Below are 18,453 nucleotides of genomic sequence, written 5' to 3'. Positions count from 1 at the left end.
CAATGTTGTATTGTATAACGAGAATGAAAACTCATTGAGCCGTGAAGCCGAATTTACAAAAGGGTTCCAGGTAGCACCAAAAGCAGCATATAATCACACTCAGTCTGCTACAAAAAAGACAATGCAATATTATATATTATATATATATATATATATATATATATATATATATATATATATATATATATATATAATGGTTGTGTAGTTGCAAATGTTTCCAGTTAGCTGAATGTGTAATTACAATATGTGAGTAGGACGGCTTTGGTGGTGACGTCAGGCCAGGAAAGGAAAAGACACAACAGCAGACCGCGGTATGTTTACTAATAAATAAAAAGTTTAAAAAAACCAAAAGACTCTCACAAAACAAAAGAGCATGTGGGCAAAACCAAAACAAACAAATAAACAATAATAATAACAAGTAACATGCTGGTTGTTCCCCCACAAGTAGCAATTGTTTTGTTTATAGTTATTGTTTTACGTCCTCCCTCTGACTCTCGTTCTCCACTCCTGAACTCTCAACTGCGCGCAGCCAAAGCTGCAGGTTCTTATAGTGGTGTCCGAGGGATTAACTGGCTATCAATTATCCTATTAACCCCTCAGTCACATTTTGCAAATAACAAATAATGGCGTCCGGCACCTTGCTCGTCCTGCCAAACATAATACATAATAAAAATAATAATACAGCAAATACAAAATAATACAAAACATGCACAAGGGTGGGGAGTACCCTGTCACACAATCATAAAGACATTCTCAGCCAATCAAAACTCCAGATTTCAGAACATTCCAATAGATTTTATTTTGGCGTAAGTGCATGCACATTAGCCTACTAACTGAAAAAAATTCTAGACACTGTTAACTGCATGAACTATGCATTTTAGGGGCTCCTTTGCATGTTAGCTTCAGATTTAGCTGCCAAATATATATTTATTTTGCAAAAACCTGTTTTATTTTTTCAGATTTATTTGCAAACAACAAATATTGAACTCACTTTAAAATGCTAAAAGATCATGTATTTTGGATTTATCTGTTAGCTAAATGTTGGATGCAAAGTGTAAAATAAAGATTTGTTTCACTGATTTATTTGTTAGATTCCCAGATTTAATGTATCAACTAAGTATTGACTCGCCAAGTGTAAAACAAACTAAAAAAAAGATTTAAAGACTTTAGCATTTTGTTCCAGATTTAATTGTCATATTGATTTTAAATGTTGAATTTGTGATATTCATTTTCAATATGCATTAATTATATCTGAAAAATGACTTTTCTTGTTAAATCTAGACAAAATTATGTGATTTAAGTTTAATCTGGAAACAAAAAAAACCCCAAAAAACTGGTAAATATTTGTGATTTTTTTGTTTGTTTGTTTGTTTTTTACACTTGGCGCCCCTAAAATGAAAAATTAACTAATGTAATACTTACAAACAAAAAAGAAACAAACAAACAAAAAACTTAGTAACATTTGTCTTGGTGTCTGAACTGTAGGATCTATATCTCTGAATTATCAGAATACTAGGCACAGGTCCTACAAAACTTATATCCACAACAGTCATATTTAATGTATCTATCAGATGAAAAACACTAGCAAGTCTTTTATCTGTCAATTCCTTCCATTTTTTTTGCAGCCGTCTGGTATCATGTCATCTCTCTGTGCTATATCTAAGCAGTTGTCTGCTACACGCATTGCTCTTCAATGGCATGACTTCTCCTCAGGTCATATGTCTGTTTTTTTTTTTTTTGTTTTTGTTTACAGCACCCCAGCTGGATTTTAAATGCAATATCTGAAATGTGAACACAGCATAGTGTAATACTGTATCTGGGTTGTACCATCACAGATTCCAGCGCGCTTTTAAAAACATGTGAAGTAGGTTAACTGTTTATTGTTTTTATTATTCAAAACTGTGTATTATAAAACATGTAATACATGTTACACCCTAGAGTGTGACATGGTGTTTGCGGATTACAGGGACACATCCAATTATCTCCTTGTTTTCTAAAAATACCAGTGATAAGAAATGTTACCTTTTTTTTACAATGCACCAGCAAAGGAAATAAATCTACTAGAAGGCACAACAGCAAGTCATTATATAGCTTTCGAAATGTGTAGGCGGATTACACTGTATCATTATACTGTATGTGATTACTTTTTCCACACACCACAATATTTCTAACCCAGATGGAAAAGCCACCAAGAAATGCTTCTACTTATAGTCATAACTGTATACACTTTCACAATCTTTTTTAGATGCCCAAACCTTGAATTTATTTTTTTAATGTGAGTGTATAACTTTCAAAGATTGATTTCTAAAGATAACAGCAAGCTATTTGAATTTGCTGTTTTTAGAGTGGCATTCAGGATCCATCTGATGATAATTTTAACTTAAACTTGAGTTGTTTTCCTCCAGTGTCTTTCCGATATGTCTGTATTGTTTTGTTGTTGGTAGTTATGAATAGTGGTCCTGGTGTTTTATTTTAAAAGCATTTTAATAAGAAGGTCTTTGACACCCACGTTTAAATAGCATCAGTAACACCATCACTATTCACATTTTTGCTGTGTAGCAGATCATTTTGTTTTTTGCTTGATTATTTTAGTTTTTGTTTTTTTTTAGTTTGTTTTGTTTTTACTTTATACCACAATGTACATCTGCCTTCTGTTACTTTCTGTGTTAGACTCTCTCCAATGTTATACAGGAGGCAGTAATATCACAAAATACTAGTAGTAAACAGATAATGTGGAAAATGTTTGATATTCATGAAACCATGACCATTGTTAAAGAAACCACTGACACTGTAGAGAACAGCTGAATATCAAATTATTAAAAAAAAAACACACACAAAAAACATACTGAATAGATCTTATATTTAGCTAGAACTGATGAAAATTGTTAAAATAATATATTAATATGATATTATACATTATAACAAATTTAAGGACAATGCTTTTATTTAATACAATGGAAAGATTCCTCCAAATATCCCCATATTTTGACACTTTCAATATTCTGTATTTCAACAGAGCACATTTTGTACAGTATTTAATAGTCTTCATGAGTAGTTATCCCACACTTATTTTTGTCAGGTAGAAAAAATCAAGCTTACCTGTTTTCCAGGTGTGTTTATCATTTGGGGCCTCCAAATCTGCCTGGGTGTGTACTGCCAGAAGAGACATAAACAGAAGTAGATAACCCTGACTCTGCCATGTCCCGGCAGCTAGGCCATACTCATCACGTAGAATCATAGTCCAGACAATTGGGTCTCTATCCTTTCTTATCCCTAAAATACCAAGACAATAACAAGTTATTAGAAGTTTTTTAAGGGTCTGTTTATCACTGAATGAATAATGGAAAAATAATGTGTTAGATGAAGTGGAGCTGAAAAGAAAACAGGCAAAAATAAAAGGAGAAGGAATAGTGAAATCAATGGAAGCTCATCAAAATGCATTCAGTGTTGAAACAACAAATACAAACATGAAGTTAAAATGTTACCAATATCAGGCAATAATGTCAGCATAGAAACAAATTATATTGAGGTTAGAAGAAACAAGTTAATATACACCATCACACCAAGCAGCACACATTCTCTGACTGGCATTAAAAAAAAAGAATAGCTTTACAAATATGTGTATTTGTAAATTGCAGTATTTGAAACAGTACATAATAAGAAAATAAATGGAAGAAAAATGTAGAACCTGATGATGGGGCCTATGCAGTAAAGCTTGTGTTTTGACAGTACATGTTTGTCAAATAAAGGTAAATTAGTACACCTGTTCAGAATTGCTGACATCCTGAATACAGTCCCATAAGATTTGCCCAAAGCATACAAATAGACAAACAGATCCATATTAAGGAGTTCTACTTTATGAATGACACACAAGACTGCAGGGCAGAAGTGAGTCACCCCAAAAGACTTCATGCTTTCTCACCTTCTCCTATGATTGTTAGCACTTGTCATGTAAGGGTTTGTTAGCATTAATCTAGGTATGACTGTAATATTCTAATGAAGTCACGCAAAGATGCCATCAGTGAATAGCCTTGCTATGGTTTAAGGTGCACATTTAGATGACATTATGTTATGCAAATACATATCAAGTGATATAGCATCTGCTTCTCCCCCTACAAACAGTGATCCCCTTCATTAAGGTTTGATTATGCCAATACAACAACTCAAGTGTTTTACATGGCACCTTTCCATCTGCTCACGTGTCATGAAGTGCAAGTATTCACACTACTCCCAAAGGACTATATCGGTTGGCAGACAGAGCCATGAAGATATTTATTCCCAATCCTTTTAACCATAGGAGTGCCCTGTGTTTAGTCATTCATAGTGGTTTTCAAGTTTTTTTTTTTTTAAACTGTATCCTTCTGTCAGAAGCTTTCAGCTCAAGTACCCTACAAGTTTCGTTGTTCTACTGAATGGTACCACACTTTCAATAAAAGTTTTTTTTTTTTTTTTGGGACAGACAAACTTCTGGCTTCGGACAGAATAGCAAATAGTAATTCCTAAAACTTTTAATTACAAGTCTTTGAATGCACAGAAACGTATTATAATATTATTTATTAAATAATAAATAATAGTTGGCACTGTTAATTTACCACATTACCATTATAATTATAATTTTAAATGCCTACCATGTCAAACACGTTAACCTCATCAGAAACAGTGTTATCCAAAAGCGGTATCTTTTTAACTTGATTTGCTTGCTCACTGCCAAACATTACTCCACAAATGTCCACTGTAGCAGGGATTCACTGATTATATGTGCTTTCTTGCATGTTGCAATTTGGAGTGATATGAGATACAAGACTTTGAGAGCACTTTTAGTGACTTTCATGGTACGTGTAAAAACCTCCTTCTGGCTTGCTATTTGGCAGCCATCAGCAGGTGTTACGACTGTGCTTATATACTTTGTTTCCAAGTGCCTTTTTGACAATGACGGTTTTATGCAATCATTGGAGAACTCCTCCAAATAAACAACGCACTTGGGTATGGGTTTATCTTCATGGCCCACACATGGAAATCCTAACTGCAAACAAACATCAGTGAGAAATGTATTCATTCGAGAAGGGATACATAGGATAATCTGAAAGTACTCTATCAAACACCGAAAACAATTCAAGCAGCCGCTATTGCTGTTACCTGAAAATGCAGCTGTGCCTAATGAAACCTGCTCAATTGAAATCATGCATTAATACAGGTGGAGGAAACTACAGTCAGACTGTAAACTTTGGTCAGCTAAACAAAAATTAAATATGTATGTACAGTGACTTAGAGATAATATAAAACAGTTAATAAATCAATTCAAGATCATTATTTTTCTTAGCTTACCCCTAGAAATACCCACAAAGGTATTGAAGACCCTTGGTCTATCCTATTACAGTACTGTATTTGTTTATTACGCTTATCGTCCCTACATCAATACCAGCTAGGTTTCTAATCTCTTCTATGCATTGCACCCTGTGATTAACTTTTAACTATAACTCTTATCTATGTTTCTATGGATACCAGCAGACTGATGACCTGATTTCAAAATAACTTTTTTTACCTGCTTTTGATTCTTTCAAATCAAACAGCTAAAATATAATAATAGTTAACATTAGACAAATGAGGTGTACAGATTTGACAGTAAGCTAGATACATGAACAGCAGCATTGTCAAAAAAAGCCATTTGATAATCTCTGAACTATAGAGATGGACCATGAAAAGTCATGCATTTTTTAAGGCATAAAACACTCCACAACAATACGTATCTAAAAATACGGAGGTCGCCATCAAAATGTAAAACGCTATTTTAATGACAGCAGTGATATATGACATATCTGAATGTTTGTGAAGTACAATACATTTCTTTTTCTGAATGTATGTCTGCAATGGCCTTGTGATACCTTTCTTATGTAAATATATGCAGTAATAACTAAATGATAACTGATTATGTAGTCTTGGATTCACAATTATTACATCATGCTGATCTAACTTTTTCTTCCCCCTTCTACAAAATGCCAAATAGTTAATCTGAATATCATTTATCTGTCTTATTTCTGAGGTTCTGTGGTATTTCCACTTTATAAAACAATGTTGCAACCTCAGAGGTTTGTAAATCTAATTTAAATAGCATTCTGAAAATTTAAATGGGAATTTCTTGAACGATAATATAGTCAGGTCAAATGTTATTTTCCTTTACTGCATCTCAGTACTGGAATGATTAACCAGTATTCAATTTGAATAGAAAGGTTTGTGACATTTCCAGCACCACAGGTAAAAAGAGGGACTGTCATCAGTATGCAGCACAGGGAGGTGACTGGGGCGGCACACAGGCCAAAGGTCAGGCAGTAGGTTGTGGAATCTTAAAGATGGAAGGATTTGATTACACTGGAGGTGTGGCATGTCAGTATGCATGGGTGTGTAGAGAGTTGCAAGCCGGTCATGGATGAAGCCGGATATGTCATGACCTTGCTTGGAGCAGATCACAATCAAGTGTGACCAGGTGCTGAGAAAACTGTCAAAGGTGTCAGAGACAAAGAGAACAACCCACAAGGCCTTCAGACAATGCATTAACTTTGTCAAAGCTTTATCAAAGGCGGGAGGAGAATGTACAGAAAGTTGTCAGGAGGGTAAGCACCCTGATCAAATGATCTCCAATGACAATGTGATGGACCAAAATGATAATAACATAGTTCATTGGTATAGTGCAGTGGTATGTGCCATTAGTTGAATTGTACTACCACATAGGTAGCATTTTTAACATACATTATAGTATCAATAGTGTCACAATGGCATGAACCACAATATTCCAATGCAGTATAGGTCCAAACACAATACTTGTCCGAAATACATTATATTAGGTATTGCTACTAATGTTGTGATCTGCTTGGATTTTTTCAGGGTAATTATATTGGTGTCCTTATGATATTTTTCAAACTCTGTAAAGGCATGCACTGATAGGTATAGACATTGTAATTTGCTTCCAGAAAGAAGTTTACCGTGATAGTGTCAGTCTTGGCTGAGAGATTTTTGTGTTCATGATTTGTTTTTGTTTAACCTTTTTATTCTGGCTCGATGAGTTGTGTTTTGTTGTTACTTTTTGATTTCTAAAATAAACCTACAGTCCTTAAGTCCTGAATCTCCTTATCTGCCTCCTGACTACATTTAGACACCCGGCCACTCTATTACAGTGGAATATAAATGCCAACAAGCTAGCGTCCTAATGCAGTAGCACTCACAAGACAATTAACTATACCCAGAAGCTGAAATATATTTAGTAAGAGCATCATTAAAATGAGATCCTTAGACACCGGCCCTTCAAAGCATATATAGCTTTAAATACCATTTTATCTGTCTGTTCCCTGGCTTTCAGCTTGATGCTTAATCATTATTCTATGGTTCTATTCTATGGTTCAACATGAACCTTAAGTGACACCATGTGCATTGGCATTCAAGTATTTTCCAGGCACATACACTTGGCAGAATCCATCATGTGCCTCCAGCTATAGAACGCTTTGAGATCCAACATTTCTGTTGATATAAGCTGTATTGCAATACTATTTAAGACAGTTGGATTCTATAAATTATGTTTGGATTTGGATTTACAATAAAAAAAGGCCTTATGCATTCGACTTCTAAATGACGGCTAGTTGGCTATTCAAATTTACATGGCCAAATAACAGTCTACCTGCTTGCCACTTGTTTATTCAATAGGAACCAATTAGTTGGCCATTCACATCTAAATAGATATCAGGTAACTGGTTGCCATATTGGCTATTCGGAGGCCAATGGATTGTTTCTTACTAAAAATCTGAACAAAATGCCAATGTCCAACATCCAACAGACAGACAGTTTTAGTTGCAACTAGGGAACTTTGGTTCCTTATTCAAGAGAAAATCATGTGAGTATGGATGTTTCATTGGCGTTGGTGGTCACTAAAGTGGCTTCTTTTTTAATCTTACCTGAATTGGAAGTCAGACAGTCATCACTTGTACAAACTGGAAAATGTACAAATTGTCACTCCCACACAGCAACCCTTCTGATAAGATATCTGACACTCTTTGTTGCTCAGCACAGACTTGTTTTCCTCCAGACGCATCATCCAGCAGCTAATCCTCTGTGACTTCCCCCTGGAAGATCATGGCTTGAAAGATGTGCCTGTTAAATCATCCCCGACAGCAGCCAGAGATAAACCTGTGGCAATTGCTAGGTCAAGAATCCATTCCTCCAGGGTCTGTCCCAAAACTACTGAAGCTGTGAAAACAGAGAGAACTTATTCAGTGAAGGAAAAGAACAAAGTCAATACTTCTTTCAAAGGCTTCTATAGTGTGACAGGATTAAGGTATTATAACATATTTAAGGTTAGCTCTTCAAAAGTGTTGTAGAAGATTGAAAGAAAAGATATATGTTGGACTCTAAATTGACCCTATTTTTAATTCATGAACTTACTTTTCTGAACATTTGCGTGGCTTTAGTTAATAATAATACTAGAAAAAAAACATTTAATTTAGAATTGTAAAATAGTGACAAAAATAAGTACGCACTACATTAGGACATCTGTAACATTTGAAGCATTTTGAGCAGCAGGAAACATTGTACAGATTAAGTCGTTCTGCATATAAACCATCATGAATTTGAGCCAGTGGAACTGGCAGGAAAATATCAGGTCTAGCCTTTCTGGAGCTAAATAACACTATCCAGGGATTAGTGTGCCAATTTAGTATTATCTAGCAGTACATTTTCTCAAAAACTATTCCAAACATCATTTAGTCAAAGTTTTGTAACACCAGCCATTCCACCATTCTGCACTTCATTTCTCCCTTCACTTTGAAGCCTACCATGAGACTACAACCAATCCAATCACCTGTTCTATTAACCCTGTACAACCTCTCACCTGCCCTGTAACCACTGCTTTCCAGTTTCAAATTCAATTGACTTTTAATATTACACATCAGTGATCTCAAAACTTCTTCCAGTATAATTTTAAAGATGTGTACACGATTTGCTTTTCAACTGTAGTGTCTCAAATTACTTTTATTTAATTTATCTTTATCTTTAGTTTTAAAGGGATCATTGGATCAAATGGCTTAGAGCCGAAAGAAGCATTGTCCTTCTTTGAATACACATTTATATACAGGATCAACAGTCGCCCACTTTTGTCATTGATTTGTGAAGATAAGGAAAAAGCACAAACAGTATTAGTGAAAATAGAAACGTTATTTTAAGTTGCATTAATTGTGGTTTAAAGGTGCATTAAATGTTGTTACAGTGTCAATACAAACTATGTTAGACAAAGTAATTATATTGTAAATGAAAATCTTCACATGTAATTACAATGTAATTAATATTACAGTGAAACCATATACACTTGTTTTATGAATATGTTTTTGCAAATATTTTTTTTGCAAATTTAACTCAAACCACAAATTTCTACACCACATTATCAATCTCTACACCTGTTTATACATTTTGCATATACACATATGCAGCAGAGGTTAAAGAAGTGTGCGTTGGACAAGGGAAAGAATGTGTCAGATGTCAAAGTGAATATGAGAATGGCAGTGAGTGATAAAGCCACGTTGCTTAAAAAAATTAAAAGCAGACCAGACTTTTCCATCAAAGGATTTAGGGAATCTGGAATTTATGATATGATCAGAAACTCTGAGGTTGTGTAAACCTGCTACTGTGGTACCTGTAGGATTGTTCTTTTTCAGGTTAAGCAGTTTTGTGTTATTTTTATTTATTTATTTTACAAGGGGTTAATTAAGTAGCATTCAAAATTGTTTATGCCAGAAAACCTGTAACAATGGTGTAGATTGGCTTTGGATTGTTACTGTCAATATGTGTTGATATTACTATCCACCACGCAGGTAACACCAAGTCCCTAAACAATGTTAAAATAAATGACTTGCACCGTTAAAAAAAGCTGATTTTGCCAGTGCTTGCTAGTCTATTAACTAGTTTTAAATTTAAAGCATTTTTGCTTCGGCTTTATTGTTAAAGTTTTCACACGTGCAATACTGTCCTATAATTACTACATGTACTGTGATCATGAAACTGTGTTATGTTAATGAGCCATAACTAAGTTTTAAAACTGAGAGTTAGCAAATGCCTATCGTTAAAGTGTACTGCAGTTAGTAATCCTTTCCAATTACTGATATCTTAATTGAAGGGCCATAGAAGAACGAAAAATATTGTAACTCATTTTTAGAAGGCCTTCTTTGTTGTTTTCCAAGTTGCTGCAGTGACACTGAAGTGCTGTAACTACTTTCTGTAAATTAGATAATGTTTTAGCAGACACATTTCATTAAGTAAACATGCATTTTAATGTTTTTGAAATTAAAAGTCAAAATATAAAAACTGACTTTTCTTTGTGAATGTGCTAAGTGAAAAATGCCAATTCAAAAACCGTCAAAATCTATCAAGGTAGCAAATTTGCAAATTTAATACCAGCCAAAATTTCCAATTAGACGGTACATTAGTTGCTTTAAGGATTTCCACTGTCTTATTAGAAATGTACTGTTTAGCACTGATCTGTACATTCTACTGTGCCCCCAGCATTTGAATAATGCTTTACATTACCTTGATTTGCATGTGATTAAATACATGACCTTTACAGTAAAATATGGGTTAATTACGATATATAATGGTAATTACACCACATATATGCGTGCGTGAATATATAAACATTGCATATTTAGCAGTAGCCATTAGTAACATTGAAAAACCTGAACCAAATTTGAGTACATTGACTCCTTTTGTCTCTTTTTACCAACACAGAACCAATAGTGCCATTGGTTTACTACAGTGTTACTCCTCACCACAGTTACTTGTCTCAGGTAAGATTAGCCTCTAACCTACCATGATATAGCTACTATTTTTCTGGCTTGCAAGTTCAATTGCTAGAAATATCACAGTATTACAGCATGCAGTTTTGATAGAGCTAGGGTGGCTGAGAAATATGTCCGGGTTTGGTCTGTGGAAAAGGTGGCAACCCTAAGTTCTGGTGAGCCACTTATACGATGTGTTAGAAGCAGTTGAAGCACAGCTGACTTTTCTTGGCACTATCATGTTGATAAATCAAGATGTGAAAGGCCACGTATTCAGGAGAACAAACAAATGATGTATTAGAGGAGGTGTACAGTTCAGAAAGTCTGCACGACAATGTAGTTATTACAGTCAGTACTTAACTTGAATTCAGCTCTTGCTTTTTAACCCAAATACATTAAAATATTTTTTTAGACCTACACAGAAGATTTTCCTTTCATGCAATCTGAATTAAACACTTTTGCGAAACAAATTAAACAAAAAAATGGATCCAAAACAAATACTTCATGAATAAAATGCACAAGCTCTAGAGACAAAACTTAATTAAGCAATGACAGAATTTGCTGCTGATGTAAAAATAATGATCTTTTTTTCTGTTTTATTTGCAGATATTTAGTTTGGTAATCTGAAATGCATGAAACTGTTTGAACAAGGGAAATATAAAAATATGCACATGCGTATATAATTGCGTATATAATTGAATTAACATGCTGGTAAAAAGTGGAATCTAGACTGCGGTGCATTTAATTTCTGTGCAAATGTTATTGGTACAAAGTTTGCATTACATTTGTTTAAACACTCGAAGATTTATCTTTCATCTGGTAAAATAAATCAGATATTGAAGCAGGTTCTGAAACAGTTTTTTTTTTTTTAAGCAGAGCAATACTTTGATATTGCACTGTATGTATACGTTTACAGTGATACAGAGAATAAATCCAGTTTATTACCCTTCACTCCCAATGTGCTTTTTATAAAATATCTGCAAACTATCAATTTACTATTACCACTCACAACTGGGCTGGTAGTCCTGATTTTAAAAAAAAAAACAAAAAAAAAAAAAAAACAAGATGACAGAATGTGACAGAGGCAAAATAATTCTTGGTGATTTATCCCTCTCCCATCCTGTGAGGGCGCTGTGTAAAGGAAACAGAGTACCCTGGACTGGATGGCCAGACTATTCATTCCCAGGATTAGATGGAAGTCAGTCATCTAGAAAGGGGGCGGGGCAAAGTGATCTGTTCCTTTGTATGGTTAGAGCTGAACCGGAAGGAGACCGTGTATTGTAATTGTGTGTGATTTATTTGTTTTGTTATGTCGTGTCTAAAGAATTACTGTTTGTTATTATTAGATGGCTGAACACGATCCAGAGCTGTTGCCAAAGGCCAGCACCTACCCGGACATCACTGCACTTTGTTTCACAAATAACTGTATTTACACAACAAGCTCTTTAGCACGAACTGTGGACTTGTGTTTGTGTTTTGTGTTATGTGTGGGTGTTTAGGAACGGGACTATTATAATTACGGGACCAACCCGCTGTATTGCCTGTTCTCATTGTTATTGTTTACTACTGTTTTGTCATCAGACTGGATTTACAAAAAAAAAATAACATTGCACCTGGATTATCGTTATCTGTCTGTTCATTGATCACTGCTGCATTCCTGCAACTGCACACTGTTAACCTCTTTGCCACATATAACTATAATATCGAGCAGATAAAATGTAAAGTCATATTATATTGAACTCATACATTTGTGCAAGATCAAGCAGTATATTGTAGTTGCATTAACAACAGGTTTTTAATTTAGTTGGTAGCTAATTGCTCATTGGGACTACTGTGTTTCTGGCAGGGAGGTTCTGCCACATACACACTAAAACAATAAGGTGTTGCATCTATTTGTATGTATAAAAAAGTGTGTGTACTTTATAACATAACACAAAACACCTAGTAATGAGTGAGTAACCCTTTGCGGTCCTAGTCCCTTCACCATAGGCATAACACAGACATAAACAAACAAGAGAGTTGCTTCCGCATCCAGCACTCAAAGAATAGCACGGATATTTGGGCAAGCTTTTTGAGATGTTATAGTAATAAAATAATGACTTGCATCGCATTATTGAGGAGTTTGGTGAAAACGAGTGATCAGGAGATGATTTATCAGTATGTATGACTAAGATCTATGTGATAAATACAACGAAAAAGGGAGGGGGCAGGGCTGGAGTGTAAAATTACTTTGAAACAGCATGTGAAAAATAAATATCGAGTATAAAAATAATTTGGACCTGACGCGCCTCACAGGCGCTGAATAAATGGACCGCTAAGGGTTAAATTGAAGTTGTAATACACTTTTACTTCTTGTTAATGGCATCTTCATAACACACTTATAAATGTTTATTAGTAGATAAATAATCTACCCTGTTCCTACATATCAGAATTGTATTGTTATTTCTACATGGGGATCTCAGTGATTATCTTTTTAAAAGAAATTCCATATGGAGTTTTCACCTTTGTCTCTCGGCAACTTGTACTAATTTGATGATTGGACAACATCGACCCACAAGGCAGCTGGCCTTCTTCCAATCATTATGTTATACTGAAGTATGTATCACTGTGAACTGAATCTGTCATTGGCTGCTTTTGTGACCAGTTGTTTGTTTCACTTTACCTATTTGTATCTCAGGCAACAAAACATCAAATATGACAGAAGCAGAATTGTCTCATGAAGTATTTAAAGGCAAAAAAAAAAAAAAAAAAAAAGCCAAACCAAACAAGCTCCCAAACCCAGTCGGGTTCATGGACAGAGCTCTTGTCACGCCTTGACACAAGGCCTTGTCATCTTTGATTTTAATTGGCTGTTGGTCCCACGAAGAATATAAATCTGGTGTTCTGCTCTCACTACATCCTTGCTTGGATTGCTATGAGAAAGAGTAAATAAGATTGTGGAAAAGGGAATGAAAATAAAATCATTGTCGTTGGTATTCTAATAATAAAAAAATATATACAAATGAATTAGGTTTCCAGTCCACAGGACTGAAGAACACAGCAGAGCACTAATTAAACCCAGCCTCTGAGCAAGGAAAGATTACAATGTATTCAAGATGTTCCATCTCACTGCCTATCCTGGTTAAACAGTTTATAATTAACAAAATACCTTGAACTGGCACTGATACAGCAGACTCAGCTGTGATATAAGAGAGTATTGAGAATGCAAATGCTCCGAGGTGCCTCTTAGTGTCAGGAAGGGAGGGGTCATTTTAATCAGGGTATGGTAGCTGAGGTTCATTGATAAGGCAGATTGTCAGTCTACCCGTCACCTGGCCCGGACAATCCAAACAGCTGTCTCCCAGAGTGAACCACTTTAATTGTCTCTGTGTGTATTTAAAGGGGCGCTGAGAGAATACATACAGCAGTGGCAAGTGAATGGAAACCTATTGCATTTATACATATGAACAGTTTAAAGAGAGTGGAACCAGGGATGAAATGGAAGATCAGGTTGCTAAATGTTCTAAGTTCCAAATGCATTACTACTTTTTTTCTTATCTACATTTTAAAATGCTCAGGTATGTGCTAAAATTGATATAGCAATCGATTGTACATGCATTTCTAATAGAAATATGTAAGCATTATCATGTCTCTCCTTTAGTGTACAATCAAAGAATATGAATAGATGCCAGGAGAGTGATGAGACCCAATTTTTTTCATTGATATAGTGGTAGCACTGATCAAAGTTTAACACAGTAGCTTTAAATAATTAATAAACAATAAGTGTCTACTTTTTGTGCAGTGCAAGTAATTGTTTTTTTGTTTGTTTTGTTTTAAGTTTTCCTGTCTAGCAAGTTCCCTACCAATTTTGTGTTTAGTTTTCCAGATTTTAATTTAAATTAAATGGGTGAAACCCATGTATCCGATTTATCCACATATGTTTATTTAGTGTTATTATTATTATTATTATTATTATTATTATTATTATTATTATTATTATTATTATTAGTATTATTATTATTTTACTTTATCCTTGCTCTGACTGTGCTGCCTTAACATTTCAAACTCTAGTCATGCTCCTGTTTCTATGGTTACTCCTCCAAACATGACCCATGAGCAAGGAAAGAACCCCTAGAGAGGCGGAATTGTCCCTGAATGGATGACAACTGTAACAGAATATGTGTGCAAGCCTTGCCTTGAGCTAAAATGCCATCCAACAAAATGACAGCTACTCTATTATAGGGTGGTATTGTATTTTAGTCAAGATTTATTTTCTTTGTAGGCTGAAAGTTTTTGTTTCATTGATTAAAGACAGTAAACCACAAAAAAGTTGGGGTGGGGATAATCTCTGTATTAGTCTGAAGCTCTGAAAATGAAGATCAATTGAACGGACTGTCTGCTGACACAGTATTAGATTTGAATGTCACCTATTTATTTAATGCAGTGTAAATTCAAACAGAGGGGAACTATGTGGCTCAGTGAATGTGAATGTTGCCCTTTGCCAGCCTACTGCAATCGTTGCATAAAAGTATAAATTCAAGCCTTCAAAAATTGAATTGCGCATCATCTTTTAAAGGTTATTGTATTTATTAGTGTGTGCATAGGGGGGGTGTTTGCATTCACAGGAAGGAGTACAGACACTAGGAGCCAGAGGTCACGTCGTTTATTCAAGACAGCTACGCCATGTAAATGATAAACATTCTAAAGATGCACCAGCTGTTACAAATTCTTAGACCTAAACCAGTATTTTTTCAAATTTTTAAATGCACAAACTTTTATAACAGAGGGATCATTAGAAGAGCTTATTTCAGGGGGCCACACTGGTTCACAGAGTAAAGATCTTGCAGCATGTGGGGAGATTCATACGATTGGGATCTTGCTGGTTCACATCATAGTCATGCTGAGAGCCCGCAGGTAGCACTGGAATGGTCATTTCACTCCCAAGTGGTGGGGGGGGGGGGGGGGGTTGCTTGAGGTTAGTTCGCCTCACAGCTGCCAGTCAAGGCCAGACAGCCACTTGTTGATCTAATCTCTGTCCTTCTGGAGTGTGGGTGCCTGTTGTATACATTTCTATCACACTACACACTCATCAGCAGTGTAGTTTCGAGTTCTGCTACATCTGTACACCAGTTCATATCATCAATATCATCTCTGTATTTTCTTTCCAGAGCTTAAAATAGGCATGTTTGGAGATGTTTTTATTTATTTATTTATTTTTGCACAGTTAAAATTGATTGCAATGTATTGCACATAGTGTAATGCATGTCACAGTTTTCCAGCTACAACAGCCACTTATCTGTGCTTTTTTCTTAATGAGACAAAAATACACGTCCTGATCTTCTGTGATCCCTTTGCAAATCTGGTGTCTCGAAATGATGATCACACAATAAAACAAATAACACAAGAGCCAATAGAACTTGCTATCAAAAAAAAAAAAAAAAAAAAAAAGAATAATGCTAATGAAGTCAACCTGGGAAATGGCATAGAGCTGTATGAATGTATTTCCACGATTACCAAAAGTGAATTTTTAGGCATTTCACAACAGACTTCCCTGGGCAATCTCCAAACATTGAAATATGTGTATACCCTTATTCTCACTATGTTAATTATGTTATAATCAAGAAACAGTATATACACCTCCATAACTGACCCTGATAAAACCCTTGAAACCTCAGCAGCAAGTCAACTGTCTGTGCTACTCAATCTCTTTTTTCTTGTGGTTTCTAAGATCATAGCATGAAATCCCACTGTTGCAAATTAGTCGAAAATAAAAGTATATTACTGTTCTTATAACAAAGCTAATAGTTATAGTGCTATTTATAGTGTAAACCCAGGTGGTCATGTTTCTGTAATATCATCCTGAAATGTACACAATTGTTGGAAACACCCTTTTTAATGCAATGCATATTTAACTAATAGAATTGGAAGTAAGTAAATTGCTAGATTTCTATTTAAAAATGTATGGAGTGACAATATTCTCCTTTTTCCTTTGAATTTGCCCCCGGCCCCCCAAAAAAACAAAAAAAATACAATTGGAGAGTTTTACTGGTTGTGTAGTGCACGAGTGGGTATTTTCTTTAGTCAGTCACCAGCACTGTGGTGCTGTTTTTTGGAAAGGAGGAAGTCTCTGAGAAGCCTGTGTAAGGCTTGTCCTGGTGGGGTTGATGCTATACGCAGCCTCTAATAAAGTATGTATGTGCACATTGTAGTGTCACTTCGGAAATCAATGATAAAAGTAATTGTTTCGATCAAATGAATTGACCCCACTGTGAAGTACTTTTTCATGGCATTGACACCTGTATTTTGTATGCCTATCCTTAGTAGATACCAAAGTACTTATTCACACAGAGGAAGATTTTTAACAGGGACGATATTGAAAAACTTTGCCAACCTTTTAATATTACTGAATTTCTTATGACACTTGAAGTTAAGAAGGAATTTGTCAAGACCAGTCCAGACTACATATTGTATAAAGAGGCAAGCCCTTTTTTTAAGGTTGTCTCATAGCCTTCAGCCTCACAGCATTCAGATACAACTCAACACAAATTATATCTTAGCTGGGAATAAGGGAAACATGTATTTTTTCAGAGGGTAAAAGCACTTCGCATCTCACATTTGCTATCCTGATCTATTTCACAGCGAGGTGAACAAGGAGGTAGATTTATTAAATCAATTCTGTACAAACCACCTTTTTTATAATCCTATCCTAAATATACAAAAGTGACATAATAGAAAGAAATATTTCACAGATTACATTGTATATACAAACAACAAATATTTCCTGCAGCATATTGTTCAGTTTCTTTTATCCTCTGCTGAGTACTGCAAATGATGATAGTAAAAATAGCAAATTAATATCAAAACTATTAAATATGAAGGATTCAGATGCATCTCAAAATGAAAGTGCTGACTTGTATAAAATATAGTGTGTAACATACAAATATTGCTGCAACCTAATGATTATTGCATTATCTCAATAAAGTTACATAAATCAAAATTGCGCAGATCATGTATCAAAACAGCGACTGTGCTGCATCATTGAACCCTTGTCGTTCTGACCTTCCCTGCTGTCATGCCCATTACTGTTCAATTAAAGACAGAATCCTGCCGTGACAGGACGGAGCATCTGCTGTGCCAGTCTGGCAATGATTCAATAAAATCACGCCTCAGGAAGATAGAAAGTTGAGTGTACCCATCAGATCCACATTCCCCCAAGAATAGAGATTGACTCAGTAAAGGCAGAAGACCTAGTGAATTATGGGTTCATTTCAAAGATCTCTTATAGCAACATTACCTGCAGTAAGCAACAACTATTAGTGATGGATAAGGTTAATTGATCTATTTTTCATGTGCAGACAAAAATAATATCTCTGTCCAATGCAATAAAATCATTGTTTCCTGATAATATTTATATATATATTATACATTTAATTTTAACAATGTAGGGGGACATGTATCAAACGTTTACAATGGCATTAAGGTCATAACACCGAGTTTATGCCAGCCTTAAAATTGCCCCGTATGTATCATGACACTTTTGGCAAGTTAAGGGCATGTTAGCACCACCAAAATGTGCTCTGCCATTGAATGCGTGCCACCGCTCATTAGCCATGCATTTTAAGGCATGTCAAGTCTTAATTATATGCATGGACAAACTGTAGGTTGG

General features: G+C 35.1%; 1 protein-coding gene across 1 annotated transcript in view; it reads right to left on the bottom strand.

The window, feature by feature from the left end:
- LOC121321957 (thrombospondin type-1 domain-containing protein 7B-like) overlaps window positions 1-14,058 on the bottom strand; it is a 126,355-nt gene extending 112,297 nt beyond the window's left edge. Inside the window, exons 1-3 of the mRNA XM_041261345.1 lie at window positions 13,957-14,058; window positions 13,570-13,720; window positions 3,100-3,273 (exon numbers count right to left, since the gene is read on the bottom strand). Coding sequence (XP_041117279.1) covers window positions 3,100-3,273; window positions 13,570-13,720; window positions 13,957-14,058 — 427 coding nt within the window. The remainder of the gene's footprint in view (window positions 1-3,099; window positions 3,274-13,569; window positions 13,721-13,956) is intronic.
- Between the last annotated feature and the right edge of the window lie 4,395 nt (window positions 14,059-18,453).

This window comes from Polyodon spathula, chromosome 10, assembly GCF_017654505.1.
Source record: "Polyodon spathula isolate WHYD16114869_AA chromosome 10, ASM1765450v1, whole genome shotgun sequence".
NCBI lineage: Eukaryota > Metazoa > Chordata > Actinopteri > Acipenseriformes > Polyodontidae > Polyodon > Polyodon spathula.
This window is presented reverse-complemented; position numbering and strand designations above follow the sequence as displayed.